We start from the raw sequence: 20,655 nt of genomic DNA, 5'->3' as shown, positions 1-20,655 counted from the left end.
ACCAGTGGATTTATTACAACAATTAAAAAAGAGGTATAGCACAAAGGTATAGACTTCAATCCAATAGTAAGTATTGCATGTATAATAGCAATAAAAAGAGCTTATATGTCCAACTGGAAAAGTCCAAATTGTATGTTCAGAGTGACCCAACGTGTTTTGTCTGCATTGCAGACGTCATCAGAATATGTAACAACAAATAGGATGCCATTAAACAGAAGGCCATGATATGCTGTACTGCTGATGTTACTTGACAAAGGTCCCTGCTGGGACCGAAACATTGGAACTATAGACCTGGTACTGTATGTTTCACCTGGAATAAATTAAGAATTCACTTTTGTTACTGGTAAACTGTCATGACTGTGGTTTTTGTGAACCTGGCGTGTATGTGAAGTCCGTGTGGGTAACTGAGGACTATGTGTATATTTGGCTGGTCTGTGGGAATCAGTGAGATGAAGTAGTAAGGAGCAATCCATTACCAGGGATCGAACCCGGGCCTCGGCAGAGGGAGCCATATCCTTACTACTGGATCACCAGGGACTTGGTGTAGATAGCAGGACGGTGAATGTATTGGTGAGAATGAACTAGATATACTGTCACAGGAGTGGGTGTTTGTGTACTCAAGATTACTATGAAATAGGTTCTCTGGAGTTGCGCAGAACTGGGAGGAGAGCTGAAGACGTTGAACTGGACTGGTTACCGGTGAAACTGAGAAGCGGCTGGTTACCAGTTAGATTGAGAACCACACTGTGAGCCAGGCTGGGTACCGGTATAACTGGAATGCAACTGTATGTAGAACAATGACTGCAGCTGTGACTTTAAAACAAGGCTGAAGATGAACTGAAGACTGTGGCTGTGTCTTTAAGATGAGACTGAAGAATACTGCAGCTGTGTCTTTAAGATGAGACTGACGAATACTGCGAATGTGGCTTTAAGACGAGACTGAAGAATACTGTAGCTGTGGCTTTAAGATGGGACTGATGAATAGTGCGGCTGCATCTTTAAGATGAGACTGATACTGGATATAATTGGTAACACAACTGTAATCCAGACTGGGTAGCAAAAGAGCAGAGTTTTACAGGAACCAAAGTAAAAGTATTACCTCTTAGGGAGCTCAGCTACTAAGCTCACACAGAGCTGTGTAACACAAGGAGCTGGCCCATTCTGTACCTCAAGTCTCTTTACTTATAATTCCTGGTCTTTCGTCATTGATCAACAGATTCAGGTGATTCAGAGAGTCTCAGGCTGGCACAGGATTGGATAGCGCCAGGTCAGGTGATCAGATCCTGTCATGTCAGTACTCCAGGTTAGGTTCTGAAGTGGAGTGATGCCTAGCAGGCCGAAAAAACACTGAAGCCTGAACTTCTACAAATGAACAAAGGATGCTGACTTTTAGGCCTAAACTCTAGAATGAACACAGTGAAGAATCATAATGCTGCACACAGCTGATAACTGATTACTTAGAGGAATTCCTACTCAGGTGGCTAATCAAGGTAAGCAAAGATAGATTTGCAGTCTTCCTGGTGAGCTGAACAGATGCAAGTTACAGGATACGCTGAAGTAAGCCCCAGAATATGAGAAATACAGTCAGGATCGTGACATAAACTAAAAGTCTGGAGAATCACAGAGTTAAGATCTGTGAATTACTGTATACCGATTCTATTCCGCCTACACAGCAACATAGCTGTAAAATACCAGTTACAGCCCACTTTCATAAACATACATTTAGGCAAATGGACTACAATAACTGCAAAGATATAAAAAATAGACAACTATTGTACAACATAACAGTAGCACATATAATATAAAAAAACAAGAAAGGGGACACAAAGGCATTGGAAGGATTAACCACTAGGGGTAGGGTGCAGTGAATACAAAATAAGTAAATATATATATATATATATATATATATATAACTAGTAATCTGCCTTGGCTCCTGTGATAGGACCTCTATTGAAGAAAAATAGGCGGCACTCCACGGACTTAATAGATTCATACTGTATTCAAAAAGGTATTTTCATGGTGCAAGAAAACAACGTTTCAAGTCTCTACGGACTTTTCATCAGGTTATGTATCATAGGTGAAGTGAAAAACAAAAACAATAACAAAAAAACAAAAAAACTCTTCAGTCTTTTTTTCCCCACTGTCTGACACTGCAGTGCCACTCCTAGATGGGCCAGGTGTTTGGGCCACCCACTTGGGTCGCTTAGATTAGTCATCCAGCGACCTCGGTGCAAATTTTAGGACTAAAAATAATATTGTGAGGTGTTCAGAATAGACTGGAAATGAGTGGAAATTATTGTTATTGAGGTTAACAATACTATAGGATCAAAATTACCCCCAAATTCTATGATTTTAGCTGTTTTTGAGTTTTTTTTAAAAATCACCTGAATCCAAAACACATCCGAATCCAAAACCCGAAAGGGTGGTTTTGCCAAAACGCGTCCGAATTCAAAACACGACTCGGACCCGAATCCAAAACCAAAGCACAAAACATGAAAAATGCCCGCTGCACATCTCTGATATATATATACACACACTGCTCAAAAAAATAAAGGGAACACTTAAACAACACAATGTAACTCCAAGTCAATTACACTTCTGTGAAATCAAACTGTCCACCTAGGAAGCAACACTGATTGACAATCAATTTCACATGCTGTTGTGCAAATGGAATAAACAACAGGTGGAAATTATAGGCAATTAGCAAGACACCCCCAATAAAGGAGTTGTTCTGCAGGTGGTGACCACAGACCACTTCTCAGCTCCTATGCTTTCTGGCTGATGTTTTGGTCACTTTTGAAAGCGGGCGGTGCTTTCACTCTAGTGGTAGCATGAGACGGAGTCTACAACCCACACAAGTGGCTCAGGTAGTGCAGCTCATCCAGGATGGCACATCAATGCGAGCTGTGGCAAGAAGGCTTGCTGTGTCTGTCAGCGTAGTGTCCAGAGCATGGAGGTGCTACCAGGAGACAGGCCAGTACATCAGGAGATGTGGAGGAGGCATTAGAAGGGCAACAACCCAGCAGCAGGACCGCTACCTCTGCCTTTGTGCAAGGAGGAACAGGAGGAGCACTGCCAGAGCCCTGCAAAATGACCTCCAGTAATCCACAAATGTGCATGTGTCTACTCAAATGATCAGAAACAGACTCCATGAGGGTGTTATGAGGGCCCGATGTCCACAAGTGGGGGTTGTGCTTACAGCCCAACACCGTGCAGGACGTTTGGCATTTGCCAGAGAACACCAAGATTGGCAAATTCGCCACTGGTGCCCTGTGCTCTTCACAGATGAAAGCAGGTTCTCACTGAGCACATGTGACAGACGTGACAGAGTCTGGAGATGCCAAGGAGAACGTTCTGCTGCCTGCAACATCCTCCAGCATGACCGGTTTGGCAGTGGGTTAGTAATGGTGTGGGGTGGCATTTCTTTGGGGGGCCGCACAGCCCTCCATGTGCTCGCCAGAGGGGGCCTGACTGCCATTAGGTACCGAGATGAGATCCTCAGACCCCTTGTGAGACCATATGCTGGTGCGGTTGGCCCTGGGTTCCTCCTTATGCAATACAATGCTAGACCTCATGTGGCTGGAGTGTGTCAGCAGTTCCTGCAATACAAAGGCATTGATGCTATGGACTGGCCCGCCTGTTCCCCAGACCTGAATCCAATTGAGCACATCTGGGACATCATGTCTCGCTCCATCCACCAACGCCACGTTGCACCACAGACTGTCCAGGAGTTGGCGGATGCTTTAGTCCAGGTTTGGGAGGAGATCCCTCAGGAGACCATCTGCCACCTCATCAGGAGCATGCACAGGCGTTGTAGCGAGGTCATACAGGCACGTGGAGGCCACACACACTACTGAGCCTCATTTTGACTTGTTTTAAGGATATTACATCAAAGTTGTATCAGCCTGTAGTGTGTTTTTCCACTTTAATTTTGAGTGTGACTCCAAATCCACACCTCCATGGGTTAATAAATTTGATTTCCATTGATAATTTTTGTGTGATTTTGTTGTCAGCACATTCAACTATGTAAAGAACAAAGTATTTAATAAGAATATTTCATTCATTCAGATCTAGGATGTGTTATTTTAGTGTTCCCTTTATTTTTTTGAGCAGTATATATATATATATAGTGTATGGAGTATATATGTAATACCAATGGTCATGATCCCGACAACAGGATCCCGGCCACCAGTATGCTGGCAGTGGGTGGAACATTTTACCCCTTTTCACTCCCTTAGTGTTAGGGGACTTCAGCACTATTTGTGTGAGACCTCTCGAGCTATTGAGAGGGTCTTCTGCCAATAACAGCCACTGCTGTTCCCTTAGTGTATGAGTTACACACTAGTACTTAGGTTGCCAACTGGACTTAAACCTCTAGCAGTACGGGCCCAAACAATAGGCTGGGGACCACTGGATAATGAGTTGAATTGTAACTGAGGGTTAAATACGACAGATGGGAGCACAGAGAGTAGATGTCAGGTCTGGGCAAGAATCTTAGCAGGTACAGATGAGGCACTGTGAGGTGGATATACAGGAGCAATGCAGCCGCTATATGTTGCAGGCAAGGCACACACTGGAAAGGCAGGTGATAAGTTAATACACTAGGGACAGAATGTGGGTATAAATAAGCAAGGCAAGATCTGGCAGAGTATTCACAGCTCAAGCAGAGTATCCAAAAGATCTGAAAACAGGGACCAGCAACTTACACAGACAAGGCATAAGCTATAACCGGCACTGACAGCTGGGCTGACTGGCTTATAACAGCAACACTGAGGAGAATCAGTCTGGGAATGTCAGTTAATTCCTAATTTCGTGCAGCAGCACTGCATGTGTAGCCACAGTATCCTGGTTATTTAGAAACGCCTGGCATCCTGGTTACTTGGAAACTGGCTGGTCAGAAGTGCTCTGATGTCTGAGTCGCCTAGCAACAACCAGGACCCTGCAGGGAGCCAAGCACGTAACACTTAGGAGTCATATTTTGAAAAATCCTTGCTTAGAGGGTGGCTTTAAATAACTGCCACAGTTTCCGTCAGATGCGTAAATTCATGCCAGAGGTGAAATAGAAGGTGGTGCCCCCCCCCCTTACCCCCCCATCCCCCGAAGTGCACATGTGCTGACATTCCAGTGACTTGCCAATGGACACCTGGTAGAGAATAAAGATTCCTTATTGCTGCTAAATGTGGCAATAAGAAATCTGTATTTTTTGGGTGCTGGCTGCAAATGATAATAAATAGAGCCCTGAGAAGTGGTTATTATCACAGTTCTAGAGAGATAAATTTGTGAGAGATAATGTACCAGTCAATAATTTTCTGCCTTAAATTTACAGACTGTGTTTGAAAAATAACAGTTAGGAGTGGATTGGTTGGGACTTAGGGGGTAATTCCAAGTTGATCGCAGCAGGAATTTTTTTAGCAGTTGGGCAAAACCATGTGCACTGCAGGGTGGGCAGATATAACATGTGCAGAAAGAGTTAGATTTGGGTGGGTTATTTTATTTCTGTGCAGGGTAAATACTGGCTGCTTTATTTTTACACTGCAAATTAGATTGCAGATTGAACACACCACACCCAAATCTAACTCTCTCTGCACATGTTATATCTGCCCCCCCTGCAGTGCACATGGATTTGCCCAACTGCTAAAAAAATTCCTGCTGCGATCAACTTGGAATTACCCCCTTAATCTCTTACTATTTTATCTCTCTCCAAGCTTTGATAAATACGCCACCTTAAAAGTTTTATTATAATAATTAGTGCATTTTCTTAAAACCAACTTCTGCTCTCACCTCTTTTTTTATATAAGACACAGAGGCAGAGCTGCTGTAGGGAGTTACACCATTGGCTCCAGGCCACCCAGCAGGTCACATGTTCCAGGCCACCCAGCAGGTGCACAGGGAGAGTTCACCAACTGTTACATTTTCCAGAACACAATGGTGGTGCTTTCTAAATGGGAGGCGGAAGATTTGCTACATAACTCCAAAACCAAGCAACCAATTATAATGCCAATATTTTTAAGCAAATCTATGTGCCAAGACCTTTAAGGTGATATATGATGTGCCCTGCTCAGACAACACCATCATAAAAATATTTCACTCATCATTCTGCTATTACCATATAACTAATAACAATATAGTTTAAAAAAAATAAACAATTTTTGTATATACAGTATGTATGGCATAAACATTTTAGGTACAAGGTTAACAGGCACTTTTAGAGAGTTAATAGTAAATTTTGGTGGGAGCAAACAATACAATAAAAAAATGGCACTAAACAGACATTTTCGTTTCCATTTATTGTGTACTGGCAGTACTGTAAATTAGATTTGCTTGGCCAAATGATTGATGATTTCTGTTTCTTGAACACTTGTTGAATGTCTGCTGTTGACTTTGAATAGGTTAAAAATATAGGGTTGCTTGATCTCTGCAGTCATGAATAAGTGGGTGATTTATAGCAGCCAAAACAGTCTGATACTAAGGGGGATATTCAATTATCCGCAAATTCGCGGCAATTTTTCGCGGCAATCGGACGAAAATTGCCGCGAAAACGCTCCGTTTTTCAATATTTCGCAAATTCGCGGCAATTTTTCGCACGAAAATTTTTCGCGGCAATCGGCCGAAAATTGCCGCGAAAACGCTCCATTTTTCGACCTATTCAATTCCGACCGGGTTTCACGTGAAAATTCTTGCAGTGAAAAGTGCGGGTGAAAATGGGGAAATCAGCCTGTACCCCAAAAAATGCTAAACTAACATAGGAAAACAGAAGAGAAGTGTGTTAGAGATCACATTAGAGAGTTTTTGGGGACCTAAATTGTGTGAAATGGCGGTTATATGCATTTTTTTTTAAATGCAAAAAAATGAGAGAAAGCAAGTTTTTTTGAGCAAAATAAATGCTCTCATTAAATTTGGGGTACATGAAAATGGGTATAAGTATATATTTGGGTCATTTTATGGTATTTTAAAAAAAAGTGGAAACAGACCGATTACTCCCATCTGCAAGCCTAAAAAACACCTGTCCCACTCATAAAGCACCCCAATATACCTGTCCCATACCTTGAACCCCAATTTCCATCACTTTTTACTTTTTCACCCCAAAAATGACATGTCATTATTGGCCAATTAAAAATAATTAAAAACTTCAACGTGCCTAATTAGTCATAAAGGGGGGTGTCCCAGGAGTTCTGTACCATATCCAAACATTTTTACCTTAAAATAGTGATTTTTCCCAACTTTTCACCTGCTTCAGAGAAGGTGAAGTGAAATTAGTGAAAACATGATCACCGATAAATTTTCCAGGATAATTGAATAGGCTGTAATTGCATTTCACGTGAAAAGTCCGGTTTTTCACCCGAAAACCGGACTTTTCACGTGAAAAGTCCGTTATCACTGCTAATTGAATATGGCCCTATGTATTTCTCCTAAGTCCTATACTGAAGATGTGGTCTTGCAGATCAAACTATTCATTACTCAGTCATAAATGAAATCTACTGTACTGTAGTTTTAACCTAGTTAATCACTTGTTTTACATGAAGTCACTAAATAATCCTCTCCCCCCATGGAGATTAAACTAGCACAGTTGCAAGCTTGATGTTCTTGTTAAATTATGTATAATAATGTGTATATGGGGAAAACTAACAGCGCCAAAAATGCAGTAGTCTATATTATCACAATAAGTCAGCAAGTTTATACCCCTATAGTGCAGTCTCTCCCTGCAACTTCCTGATATATAGAGGGTGTCTGCTGTATCCTAAGTATATCCCACACTTGTACGTGGGCCAGGTAAAAAAATTAAATAAGAAACGGGTAAGATACTTCTAAGCGACCACTGGTGGCATAGATATAGATGGACTGCGTACTAGTCTATAAAAAGATATGTACACGGTTTATTTCACTCATAACACTTAAAAAATAAAAAAATACAGAAAGTACATGACAAAAGATAAATAGTGCAACAGAATTAATTAATCAATATATGTATCTGTGTGCTTGTAAGAATGAAGCAATCTAAAAAACGTAAAAAAAGTACTAGCTGTATGCATCAAGGATAGTAAGATATATAAAAAAAAATAGCTTAACTGAAGATTTAGTAGTAGAATCAGGTATCGTCCAACATGTTTCGTCTGGTATGACTTAATCAAGGGTTATTGTGCAAATGGGACAAAACATCTATATATACCCAGCCTGGTTAGGGGAGTAACTGTCTACATAACTTCCTGCAATTATCTTAATCAATAGTTTGGGACCAAGAAATACACATTCATTAAATTCTACATGAGCAGGGGCTTGCGGCAAGCTAAAACGCTATATTTACACTGTAAAATACACATATTAAACCAGTTATAATGCAGAAGACATTTGAAGATGCAGACTTCCGGTCCGGGACATTTCTGGCGTCACTTCCACCCTATTTCCGGTATCCGGAGGCCTATATTGCACATGCGCCGGGTCATATGTTCCCGATCCTGGCTTCTATCAGGTGATATTTGATTTGAGTAACCAGAAGCCTCCGCGGCGGCCATCTTTAAGGAGTCCATAGTTCACAGACCGTCTTTTGTATTGAGAGATGATGCCGGCAGCCATATTATCATGGGCATTGTTCCTTTTGCATGTATAGGTTTCCATTGGTATTTGTCTCCAAACGGGACATGTAAATTAGAACAGAAAAAAGGGGACTAGTTTATAATCATAAATGGGTAGCTGTACATTATTACTAGGCGCTATGAATATTATATGTGGCATTCATTAAAAACGATATCTTAACTATATTTTTATGAATGCCACGGACCGGACCGGAAGGCCATGTCTTCTGCATTATAACTGGTTTAATATGTGTATTTTACAGTGTAAATATAGCGTTTTAGCTTGCCGCAAGCCCCTGCTCATGTAGAACTTAATGAATGTGTATTTTTTGGTCCCAAACTATTGATTAAGATAATTACAGGAAGTGATGTAGGCAGTCACTCCCCTAACCAGGCTGGGTATATAAAGATGTTATGTCCCATTTGCACAATACCCCTTGATGAAGTCAGACCAGACAAGACGCGTTGGCAGATACCTGATTCTACTACTAAATCTTCAGTTAAGCGATTTTTTTTTATACACCTTCCTATCCTTGATGCATACAGCTAGTACTTTTTTATGTCCTCTTTTTACGTTTTTTAGATTGCTTCATTCTTACAAGCACACAGATACATATATTGATTAATTTATTCTGTTGCATTATTTATCTTTTGTCATGTACTTTCTGTATTTATTTAAGTGTTATCACTGAAATAAACCCTGCACATATCTTTTTATAGACTTGTATGCAGTCTATCTATATCTAGGCCACCAGTGGTCGCTTAGAAGTATCTTATCCGTTTTTTATTTATGTATAATAATGTTTATATTAGTAGAGAGAGCTGAAGAAATTAGTATTTTATATACACACTGGGCACAATTCAATTCTAAGACAGTTGAATAGCACCGGTAATTAGCTCCCGGGGCTTTTCAATACAACACCCTGTGAAAGCGAATAATGGGATTTCTCCCCCCTCCCCCCCAAGCAAGCAGAAATCCAACAAAAGTGCTGGTGCAATGCTGATTTCTGCCCTTAGTGCTGCGGAAACAGTGTCGCACCGGGCACTTAAGTTGGAGAATGCCGGTTCTCCCAACAAAGCACCCTGTTTAGTCCAGGAGAACAGGCATTCTCCAACTTACCATTGCACTGCATTGACTAGCCATGGGAGCTAGTTCCTGGCACTATTCAACTGTCTCTGAATTAAATCGTGCACACTGTGATTGTAGTCTTATTTTAGATGGAATTAGATTCATGGCCCCCACACATGAAGTGATGTGTCCTCCAGGAACACATTGCGAGCGATGAGACCCAGCAATGTCAAGCAATGGCGGGGGGCATGGGGGAGTGGGGCCATGCTGCATTAGTCAGCATGGCATCCTTCACCACCACCTTAGATCTTTCTGCATGTTGAAGGGATCTGAGAAAGCGACGAATGACACATGGGTGTGTACATCTGCGTCATTATCATGCCCACATACAGCACTTTTTAAATGATGTGTCATTCCAAGCATTCAGAAATGCCCACATTGTTTAAAATATTGTGCTGTGTGTGGGCTCCTTTACTCTTGCTATAGAGAAAAGTAACAAAATATTTTGTACATGTCAAATTTCATGGCTCTTTCTGTCATGCTACAGTACCTTTGAGTTTCGCTTTTGTTTTGCCATTCCACTTTCTGCAATCATAGTATCGGGAAGGTCCAGTGGATTCCGCAATTTTAAGACACTTTCCCAAGAGAGGTCAGCCTTCTGGACAAATGGCAAATTGCAATAAATCCCATTATTGTGGCCCCGCTGCCCATTGTTGAAATTTGTAGCATTTAGAAGCGGGGGGTGAGGAGGCAATGACCTCTTTTACTGCGCTGTGCCACCACATCTACCTGCGCCTACACCTTGTGATCTTCTGGAGGGCATTATTAAGATAGTAGGCAAGTAAGCTTTAAATCTCACAATCCACAGAGCTATTTCAACTAAAGTATAGATTTATTTTGCCTTGCGGTGTTGTTTTCCAAAAAAGAAACGTTTGCAATTCCACCACAGAATGATTGAAATATTATCTAAAAAAGTTTGTAAATTGTCCCTCAAGTCTAGATTGAACACACACACACACACACACACACACACACACACACACACACACACACACACACACACACACACATTATATATATATATATATATATATATATATGCAACAATAACAGTACAAACAATACATATTTGCATGTTAGAGCTTGAATAGCAATGGCTGAATGGCTTTCATATTATCGCTAGTTATGTGCAAATTCTGATTGATTTTCTGATTCACTTCTAAGTGTGACATGTTTTTTGATCAATACTCAAAATGAATCAGTTAACATCAATCAAAAATTGCCTGAAGAGAAAGAGGTTGGTGGAATAAATAATCTAATCAATTGCTTTTGATCTCATGTATTGTAGGTTGCAGCAGTGGGAGGACTTTTAACCTACACAATCTCATACGACACAGCTGTAAAGGAGGATTCTGCAGAAGTAACAGATCACCCAAATATCTATATTGAGGTACAGATGTTTCTAGGTTTTATTCTTCACATTATTGTATTTTGATTTTGATCCATTAGTATGCATATTTTATTGAGAGTTAACCCCAATATTAAATTATAAAAGTCGGGAATCTACTCAAACATGCTATTCATACATTGTGATTTAAGTCACTATTGTCATTTATACTATATGGCAGCTTTCAAATCAAGCATTCTGTTAAAAGGAAATTCAACATACAAATCACTAGTTTTGCAAGCCTTCAGAAACATATTTTTCAGCCATCACAATGAAACTGACATTACAATCTCTACAGTATTTATAGTAGACTCGAACTAAGTTTTAAAACATTGATTTCGCAAATCACCACATTGGTGAAAACCAGCTTCAGGGTAATCAGCATCGGGCTGATATCTACAGTATGGGGTATGCAAAAGACATCCCTTCCTTCCTAGAGACTATGCTAAACACACTATGGTCTACATTTACTAAACCTTCTAAGAATAAAATAGTAACCTATGAGATCTTGGCTACGGGTGGTATTCATGTGACCGACGGTCGGGAGACCGACGGTCACATGACCTCCTCCAGCATCCCGACCCCCACTATCCCGATGGTCGGCATGCCGACCAACAGGGACTATTTCCACTTGTGGGTGTCCACGACACCCATAGAGTGGAAATAGAACCCGTGGCGAGCGCAGCGTGGCGAGCACAGCGTGGCGAGCGCAGCGAGCCCACAAGGAGTTTTCTGCACTCGTTCTTCCCCGCCAGGATCCCGGCGTTGGTATGCTGCCGGGATCCCGGCGTCGGTAAGCTGACCGGCGGTAAGGAGACCGCCGGTCAGCCATACTACACCCCTTGGCTACAGTATCATTTCTCTATTGCACTCTACAAAATGATTGAATCTGATTGGGCGCTATGGGCAACACCTCCTCTTGTCTGTTTTAGAAGCTGTAAATTAGACCAAAACAGTTTAAGAACAAAAATACATAAATACAAATTCAAAGATTAACCTAAACACAATTTTAATAAGGTTTATGCAATCAAAACCATTCCAAAACTCACATTATTAAATATGAATAAAATGTTATGTTCCTTGATCTTCCACAGTCCTATTAAAAATATATATTTTTTCTATCCTAATTCATTGCAGTCCAATAGGGGAATGCAACTGCATACTAATTTTGTCCATCACTAAATAATTTAAGCAGTGAGTTGCCTGGGCTGTATTTTACTGCCAACCAATCACATGAGGCTTCCTACACTGGCAGCTTGTGATTGGCTGGTCGTGAGGGAGTTCCAGAGACTATTGGTGCTCTTAGCATTGTTAGACACTAATTTAATGTTTACCAGCGTGAGAAAAGACAATTAATGTACTGTAACAATACTGTAGAGCTCCATTAATTTCAAGGTTTGTGTTTTAATATGTATAGTGGATTCAGTATGTATTGCCGGTCATCGGAATCTCGGCATACAGGAAGCCGACACCAAAATCCCAGTGGTGAGCACGGCGAGTCCCCTTACGCCCCACTATTATATTCCACCTCAGGTGGTGGCGTGGACCACCACCCGAGTGGAAATACGGGGCTGCGGTTGGGATTCTGACTGCCAGCATTTCCCCTGCTGTCAGGATTCCAGCATTGGTATCTAAAACTCCGGGATCCCAGCAGCAGGCAAATTGACTGCATCACTGTGTAGCAGCAAATGGAAAGCCTAGTGAAATTAGTTTTAAATTCTGAGATATATAGGGGCAGATTTATCAAAAATTGCTTTACTAAAACAATGTGAAAAGGATGTTTTCACACCCTTTTCACAATATTTCACCTGAATGTAATTAAGGGCTTTTGGAGCAGTTTTTATGAAAAACTGCCCCAAACCCTTTAAGAAATGCGATCTGACCAAATTTAGTAAAAAAAAAAAATTAAAGAAAATACCACAGTGAGTCCTGTGATAATAACGCTGTCCTGAGACATTGTTATAAAAGGGCTCACTGTGATATGCTGCCTCCTGCACAGCTTTCTCTGCCTGTAGGTAAAGAAAACTGTGCAGGGACCCAGCAGTGTGATCCGATGGACACACTAGCTGATCACTCTGGAAACAATAAATAAAAAAAGTAAAAAAAAAAAATCATACTCACCTACCCAGGGACCAACGATCGTGGATATGGTGTGGCTGCCAGTCATTGAGGCTCCCTGCTGCTCCCGTGACCCCAGTGCAGTAAAGTGATGCTGCAAAGTAGCAGCCCGCTTTACCGCACCGGAGGTCACAGTAGCCGGTAGCCCTGAAGACTGGCTGCTCTCCAGGAGCATCGATCACCAATTCTTGGGTCTGGTGAGTATGAGTGCAGTGGGGGGGGAGGTGGGGGGGTGGCGGGGGTTGGGGGTTGTAGCGATGTGGAGGTAGTCTAGATAGGGAGTGCCCAATGATGGAAGTGGCTGTGATTTTGTTAGGAGTGTATGCACAGCACATACTCAGGGTATTTTTTAAGAAAAATACCGTAATATGTCTGCGGAGTGGCAACACAGGGACAGAGCCTTCTCGCAAGTCCTTGCATGTGGTTATCGATACAGCCATGTGATGTAATCAGTAATTGCAGATTGTACCAATGTTATTGCTTCACATCCACATACTCAGAAACGGATTTTGATAAATCGTCCCCTTAAAGAGTAAATGCCTTTTTGAAAAAGTATCTCCCAAAATGCCGCAGGATGCGACCAGTCAGATAGAGAGTGTTAGCAGCGGCAGGGAAAATAAACTTCCCTCCGCTGCTGCTGTCAGAGGAACCGCACTCTTCCACTGTGTCTGCCGTGCTGCCGATCACTGCTGATCGGTCAGCACGGTAGGATCCCCCCCCCCCCTCCAGTGGCTGCAGACAATGGCAGCTGCTGGGGAGTGTAAATTAACCCTCCCAAGCCACCCCCAGACCCCCCCTGTATACCTGCAGGCTGTCCCGGCTTTCAAAATGAAAGCCGAGATGGTCACGATGTTACTGATGTTCCTGATCAAAATAAAAAAATATTTTTTTCCTTTTTTTTTTTTACTAAAATCATTTGGGATAGGGTTAAATTCATGTTCTTCACCTAATTCACTCATAAAAAAAAAACCCAACAATTTTGGAGCAGTTTTTGGCGAAATAAATCGTCAGTTAAGTGGTTAAATGACGTTAATTGCCTTTATATGTAATCCTTAGGTTCAATTGTGTGGTGAGGGACAGGAATTGCTTCTGTTTGTCAACATATTTTAGGATTGACAACCACTACTATTGGTTTTGCCTATTACATTGACCATTAATAATTTGATTTGGTCCTGGACCACTAACAGTAGTCCTGAGGCAGCCCTGGGTGGTCTGTGCACACAGGTAGAGAAACACTGGTTTAAACTATTAAACTAACAACTCTGTAAGTGAAATTTGATTAATGTAAAACATGAAGATTAACCCCTGTCACGGTTTTGTTGTGTAATCACAATTCTATTCCAAAATGTTGTGTACTGAGAGATCATTTGCTGAAACTGTAGATTAATTTCTCTCTAATTTATATTGTTATCCTTTACATATCTACTACAGTATATACAGTATATCTTCATTCTGTTCCTTTCAACTGATTATCTTTATCTCCCATATCTCATTCTGTTGACGCCAAATCCTGTCCATCATCTGTTTTTCACATTACACATGCAAACGGGGCTGTATTGGGCACTACTCATGACATTGGGATTTACTTTATAAAATAGCCATCAATTTCATGACTAATAAACACAACAGACCTTAAACTTCCTATTGGCTGATGTCAGTCTTCGCCTCTATACCAGGAGAAACAAACATATATAAAAGAAAGCTATAAAAGACATATTGTCATGGCAAAGGTACAGCTTTATATAATTATATACAATTATTTATTGAAATGTTTATATTATTATATATATTTATTTATTGCAATGAGGGTAAAATATGTGGTGGCAAGGAAAGAACGGCCTTACACACAGTATCTCAATCTTGACATATAATCCAATAAAGTGTGTAGATGGGAACCAACTTTCAAATGATCAGCAACATCTCAACATATTCAAACTCCCCTTCCAATGAAAGACAAAAAGACCAGCTGGGACCAGTGGTGTTGCTAACCCCAAAAGGGTAGAACAGTCAAAACCTATGTATTGGCCAGAAGAGCATCTCTAAACCTACAACAAGAAAACCACTGTTACCATTCTTCCCCACAAAACAATAAAGCAAACAATCGCAATAGACGGTGGTGGATGAGGGACTTCTAAAGTAACAAGAAACCTCCCAACCAGGAAATCACTATTCTAAACCAACAATTGAACCCCCAAACTCCACCCCTTAGCTGTTATAGGGACACTCTGGAGAGAGACACAGTTCTGTTAAATGTTAGATGCCTGAACTATATTCCATTTGAAAGCTAAACCTGTGGCTGGCGAGCGGGATCCCGGCGGCTAGCATACCGGCGCTGGGATCCCAACCGCTGGCATGCCGGCAGCAGTGCAAGCACAGATGAGCCCCTTGCAGGCTCGCTGCACTCGCCATGCTGCGGGTACGGTGTTTCTCCAAGAGGGAGAACAGTTGTCGGTATGCCGGGTGTTGGGATTTTGGCGCTGGTATACTGAGCGCCGCGATCCCAACAAGCAGCATACTGAATACCACCCCTGATGGACTGCCGATCCCAGCCCACTCTAATTTATGTTTTGTGTTTACCTTGAAAATCCCATTTGCAGGGTGATGGCATAAAGATTAGCAGCCTACAAGAAACTGACTTCCGACCATATGAAGAAAGCACACAAAAAATAGTTCTACGCCCAGAATTTTTCAAAATGCATGGGACAGGATATCAAGTCAGCAGGAATGACTTCATGACAGTTCTGGCAAATATTAACAAACTTCTCATCAGAGCAACGTATAGTAATCAACCAGATGCCACCTACAGGTAAAAACCATTTATGAAGGGAATGTATGTGTGCTTAAATTAGCATATGTGGAAGACTATACACATACACAGGTACACAATAACATATTAGTATATCTTCTTCATTAATTTAAACATTTCTGGAAATGACAATGTGATAAAGATTACACTGTGAGATAATGTAGTAAACTGCATAACAATATATAAGTGTGAAGTCATTTTTTTTAATTTCTGTCAAATTTCACTAAGGTATGGAAAACCACATACCAAAACTGTGTAAAACTGTGTGTGCTTTCAACTCTTTTTAAATTTATGGGAAAATTCTATAATTTACAAAAATACCAGCAGCATTACTATTACCATAACATCCATAACCAGCACCAGCACCATACAGGCTGGGCTCATTCCCTGATAAAACAGAGCACAACAAACCTGAGGTCCCACTGATAGCCAGCCAGCACGGGGTTAATGTCTTATGCAAACATCTCTGTTCAGAATCCCACCTCACAATGACCGTGGGCAAACTGACCCAGGTAATCATTTGCCATTCAACCAGGGGCAGCTCGAGGGGCAGGTTGAAAGGGCTGTCGTCTGGAGTGCTGCAGCCTGACCACTGTCATTGTCTTCCTCTCAACTCCTCACTGAGAATGATGGGGTGGAGATGTCACACCACATGATGTCATCATGCCCAATTTTCATGAGGAGTACAGAGAGAGGAGCCACACCTAAGCGTGCCTCATTGAGAGAAAAAAATATGGGAGAGTTCGTGATGGGTGCCTGGTATCAGAGGTGATGATCGGGCTGCAGTGCGTCATCTCCTGTCATGGGATCATTACTATCTGTCTGACCTCAGAGGTGTTGGGAGGGGGAGGAGAGGCTGCAGAACTGCCAGGGTGTGTTGCCTCACCTCACTGGCCAGTAATATCAGCATCTGGAAGCTGTAAGTGTGCTCTGTGAGGATAGGATGGTATTTGTAATAGGGTCAGAGTTTGCCAGAGGTGCGAGATGTCGACCGAGAATGAGCATAATGCACTTTACAAACAACTCAATGTTTGTTTGGTCATGAATAGAGTTGGAATCTTTATGTTTGTGCATATATATTAATTTATTTATAAATTAGCATGGTATAATGACAGAAAACTCAGTAACATGATTGGACACAGTAGATCACATGACTATGAATTATTTCCCAACAACTGCACACTTCCCAGTGCAAAGGTGTCCACACACCTAAAGATTTATATTTCAATCTGGATGGTTGGAACAAAAATCTGGTAATGAATGGGAGTAAATGACATGGATGGGAGCAAATGACAGTTGACCATTTCAAATGGTCAACTGTCATTATCTCCCATCCATTACCAGATTTTTGATCCAACCAGCCAGATTGGAAGATAAATCTTTAGGTGTACTGGCACCTTAAGTGCATGTCTGAACTACTTCCAACTGTCACCAAAACCTCATAACAGAACCACAGCTGATTCACTCCACAACTGTAAACACTAGCATCACTCACAGAGACACTACTAACACAAAAGCATATCACTGGCTCACTGCAGAGCCGGATTAAGGGGGGGCCCAGGGGGTACGTTACCCCGGGCCCCCATGTCCTTGATCGCAACTGCCGCCATACCCCCCGTCACCTCACTGCCTGTGCATGAAGTCATCTCTTGATGCCCGGTGTCCCGCTCTGCACTACTCTGCACCCGCCCTGCCTGCCTCACCTGTTCTATCCCTGCCATGTACAGTACAGTACAATCGCAAGGAGCAGGAGGAGCGCAGAGTGACGTGCGTCCTACACCCGGAAGTGCCTATGTTATCCCGGTATGAGGGAGATGTTGGTGTGGCTGCTGCTCACTGTGTCCCTGGTCCGAGCCACCCTGTGCAATGTCATCGGGGACGTGCAGGGCACCAAGGCTGGGGAGCCCACTCAAGTTAGTGTCACCCTACAGTTTGGCTCATTTTATTGTGCCCTCCCAAACTTGGGTCATTCCACTGTGCCCGCCCCAGCTTGGCTAACACTATGCCCAGCACACCCCTCAGCAGTAGAGCCCATCAGTCCCACATGAGCTGCAGGCATTGACCAAGACGAAGCTGCCCCATGAGAAAGCTGACAGTGTGGTAAGTGTCAGCATACTTTTACTTCTTTATTTCCATTCTCATGAAATCTCCCCCTCTCCCTCTGTCTTTTTCTCTCTCTCCTTCTCCCCCCTTTCTCTCTCACTCTCTCTTTCTTGCTCTCCCCATCTCTTTCTCTCTCCCTCCCCCCTCTTTCTCTCTCCCTCAACCCCTCTCCCCCCCTCTCCTTCTCCCTCTCTCTCTAGGTGGTCTCGGTGTGTGTGTGGATGGAGGTCAAGGGAGTGCCTCATGGGTCATGGGCCCCTAGAGATGTCAGTGTGTGTGTGTGTGTGTATATATATATTTTTTTTTAAAATATATATATATATATATATATATATATATATATAGTCTGCTGTAGTGCCCGGCACTCCTGGTCCTAAGTGGGTCAATAGCCTGGGTGCCCTCCGCAGCAAGATAAGTATAGTAATAAATAAGCGGCGTCACTCCAGGTCTTGTAAAATGGTAAAATCTTTAAATGTGTATTAAAAAAAATCACAATTCCATTTCCCAACGTTTCGGGGCCCGTAGCCCCTTTGTCAAGGTGTGAACACCGGGCCCCAAAACGTTGGGAAATGGAATTGTGATTTTTTTTTTTTATACACGTTTCAAGATTTCACCATTATACAAGACCTGGAGTGATGCCGCTTCTTTATTACTATATATATATATATATATATATATATTGTAGAAATATAATCAGCAGAGTGGGTGGCACTCACGGGACTGGCATTCAATTCAAATAACTGGACAAAAGAATCTCCTTCATGATCAACATTTCGGTATTATTAAGCTTCGCCATGATCCTGAATACTGAAACGTTGATCGTGAAGGAGACTCTTGTGTTCAGTTATTTGAATTGAATGCCATATTCCATATATATATATATATTAGTCCTTAGGGGCCCCCCATGTCTTAAGTACCCCGGGCCCCCAGAGCCTTAATCCGGCTCTGGCTCACTGGCAGCAGCACATCCCTGTCTCTATCTCAACTCTGCAATAAACAAAGAGCTCTCACATCAGAGCAAGATATTGCAGACACCTAACTTTTATAGCCGACCACAAGTATCACAATCACCTCTTCATGGGATGTGCCTGCAAAGAGTGCACTAGGTAGTAACCAACCCGTTCACATGTGCATACTCCAGAAAAATGCCCCTTAACACAGTTTGTAAATATCCAGTTAAAAGTAAACCATGTTTTTTTACTAAAACCAACGTTGCTGGTTCTCTTTACCCATTAAAGCTGAGAGATCCCCAATTGAAATTTAAATGTTTCCATATTTACAACCTTAAAATACAACATTTTCCATATCCACTTAACACCAAACATTTTATGTATTTTGGGGATTTTAACTTCCTCAATAGATAATCAGATTGAGATCCAACACCCTGCAGAGCCAGTATATTGTGTTAAATTGCAAAACACCAGAAATAAAAGCAAGCTCACCAAGGAATAAATGTCTTGCATCTGCAGTATCTTTAAATAATAACTCCAGCAACTGTTAAAAGGCAAAAGCTCCTTTTTACAAACAGGACAACCTCATGAAAATTGAAAAAGGATCATAGAATACAAAATGCTGTTGTGTATTGCAGTTTCATATAATTCTCAATTACATTACACATGAAAGGAAGGAAAGCTGTTGCAGTTAAAGAGTTGGATGCGAGATTTGGACTACTTACAGTATTATCTTTAAGTCCTGGGGATTATAGCTGGGATGTTTTCACTGTGTATTGTTGTTTCACAAGTGAGTCCGTTAATGGTAGTGATTGCACTTTTCAAACTGCTCAATTTGTATTACAGTTGCTTTATGGGGAAAATTATATTTATTTGTATATAGTGCATAAATGATTTTGTTCTGCACATCATTATTCAGGTTTGGCTTCCCTAACCAACTGAGCTTAAAACCTAATAGCATTGTTGGCATTGTACACGCAGGCATTGAAACTAAGCACTTGAAGAGCATTTAATGCTCTCCAATAAAAACTGGAAGCCAATAAACATATATACATACTTTCTGACAAGCGTATGCTTACATTTACATAATTTCCACATTTCCTGCAGCATTCACAAGCATTAATGCTATCTCACCACAATTTTATGACAAATGTGGAAGAACAACAACTTTGTAAAAGTCAGACTAATGCAATGCAGTTGTCCATACAGTACATATAAAAAAACATACTGGCAGTTAAACTTTCACTGTGCTATCATTCTCCAGCTACATTGCTAACCAAATAGCAAAAAGCCTTTTGTGTCTTTTGACATAATGTTTTACTGTTTTTCTAACTCCGAAGAGTAGTATAACTGTCTATATGGATAGCTGCATAACAGATTGTGGGGGAAACTTATCAAAGCGAAGTGGAGAGAGATAAAGTACTGACCAATTAGCTCCTAAATACCATTTTACAATCTATTAGCTGTATTCAATTCTTATCGCGGGTCCTGGCACCCGCGAGCTTCCGCTGGCAGCTATTCAAATGTTGCTGCCCATGGGCGTGAGATGTTAATTTCAGCTCGCTACCCCCGAGAGTGGTGATCTGAAATGC

At 41.6% G+C, this 20,655-nt stretch overlaps 1 protein-coding gene across 8 annotated transcripts in view; it reads left to right on the top strand.

Annotated features, from left to right (window-relative positions):
- The window catches only part of LAMA2 (laminin subunit alpha 2), a 1,276,598-nt gene that overhangs the window by 583,292 nt on the left and 672,651 nt on the right, over window positions 1-20,655 (top strand). For all 8 annotated transcript variants that reach the window (XM_063917336.1, XM_063917337.1, XM_063917331.1 and 5 more), the window contains exons 13-14: window positions 10,988-11,089; window positions 15,802-16,010. In XM_063917336.1, the coding sequence (XP_063773406.1) occupies window positions 10,988-11,089; window positions 15,802-16,010 (311 nt within the window). The remainder of the gene's footprint in view (window positions 1-10,987; window positions 11,090-15,801; window positions 16,011-20,655) is intronic.

The sequence above is a fragment of the Pseudophryne corroboree genome, chromosome 4, assembly GCF_028390025.1.
Source record: "Pseudophryne corroboree isolate aPseCor3 chromosome 4, aPseCor3.hap2, whole genome shotgun sequence".
Classification (NCBI taxonomy): domain Eukaryota; kingdom Metazoa; phylum Chordata; class Amphibia; order Anura; family Myobatrachidae; genus Pseudophryne; species Pseudophryne corroboree.
This window is presented reverse-complemented; position numbering and strand designations above follow the sequence as displayed.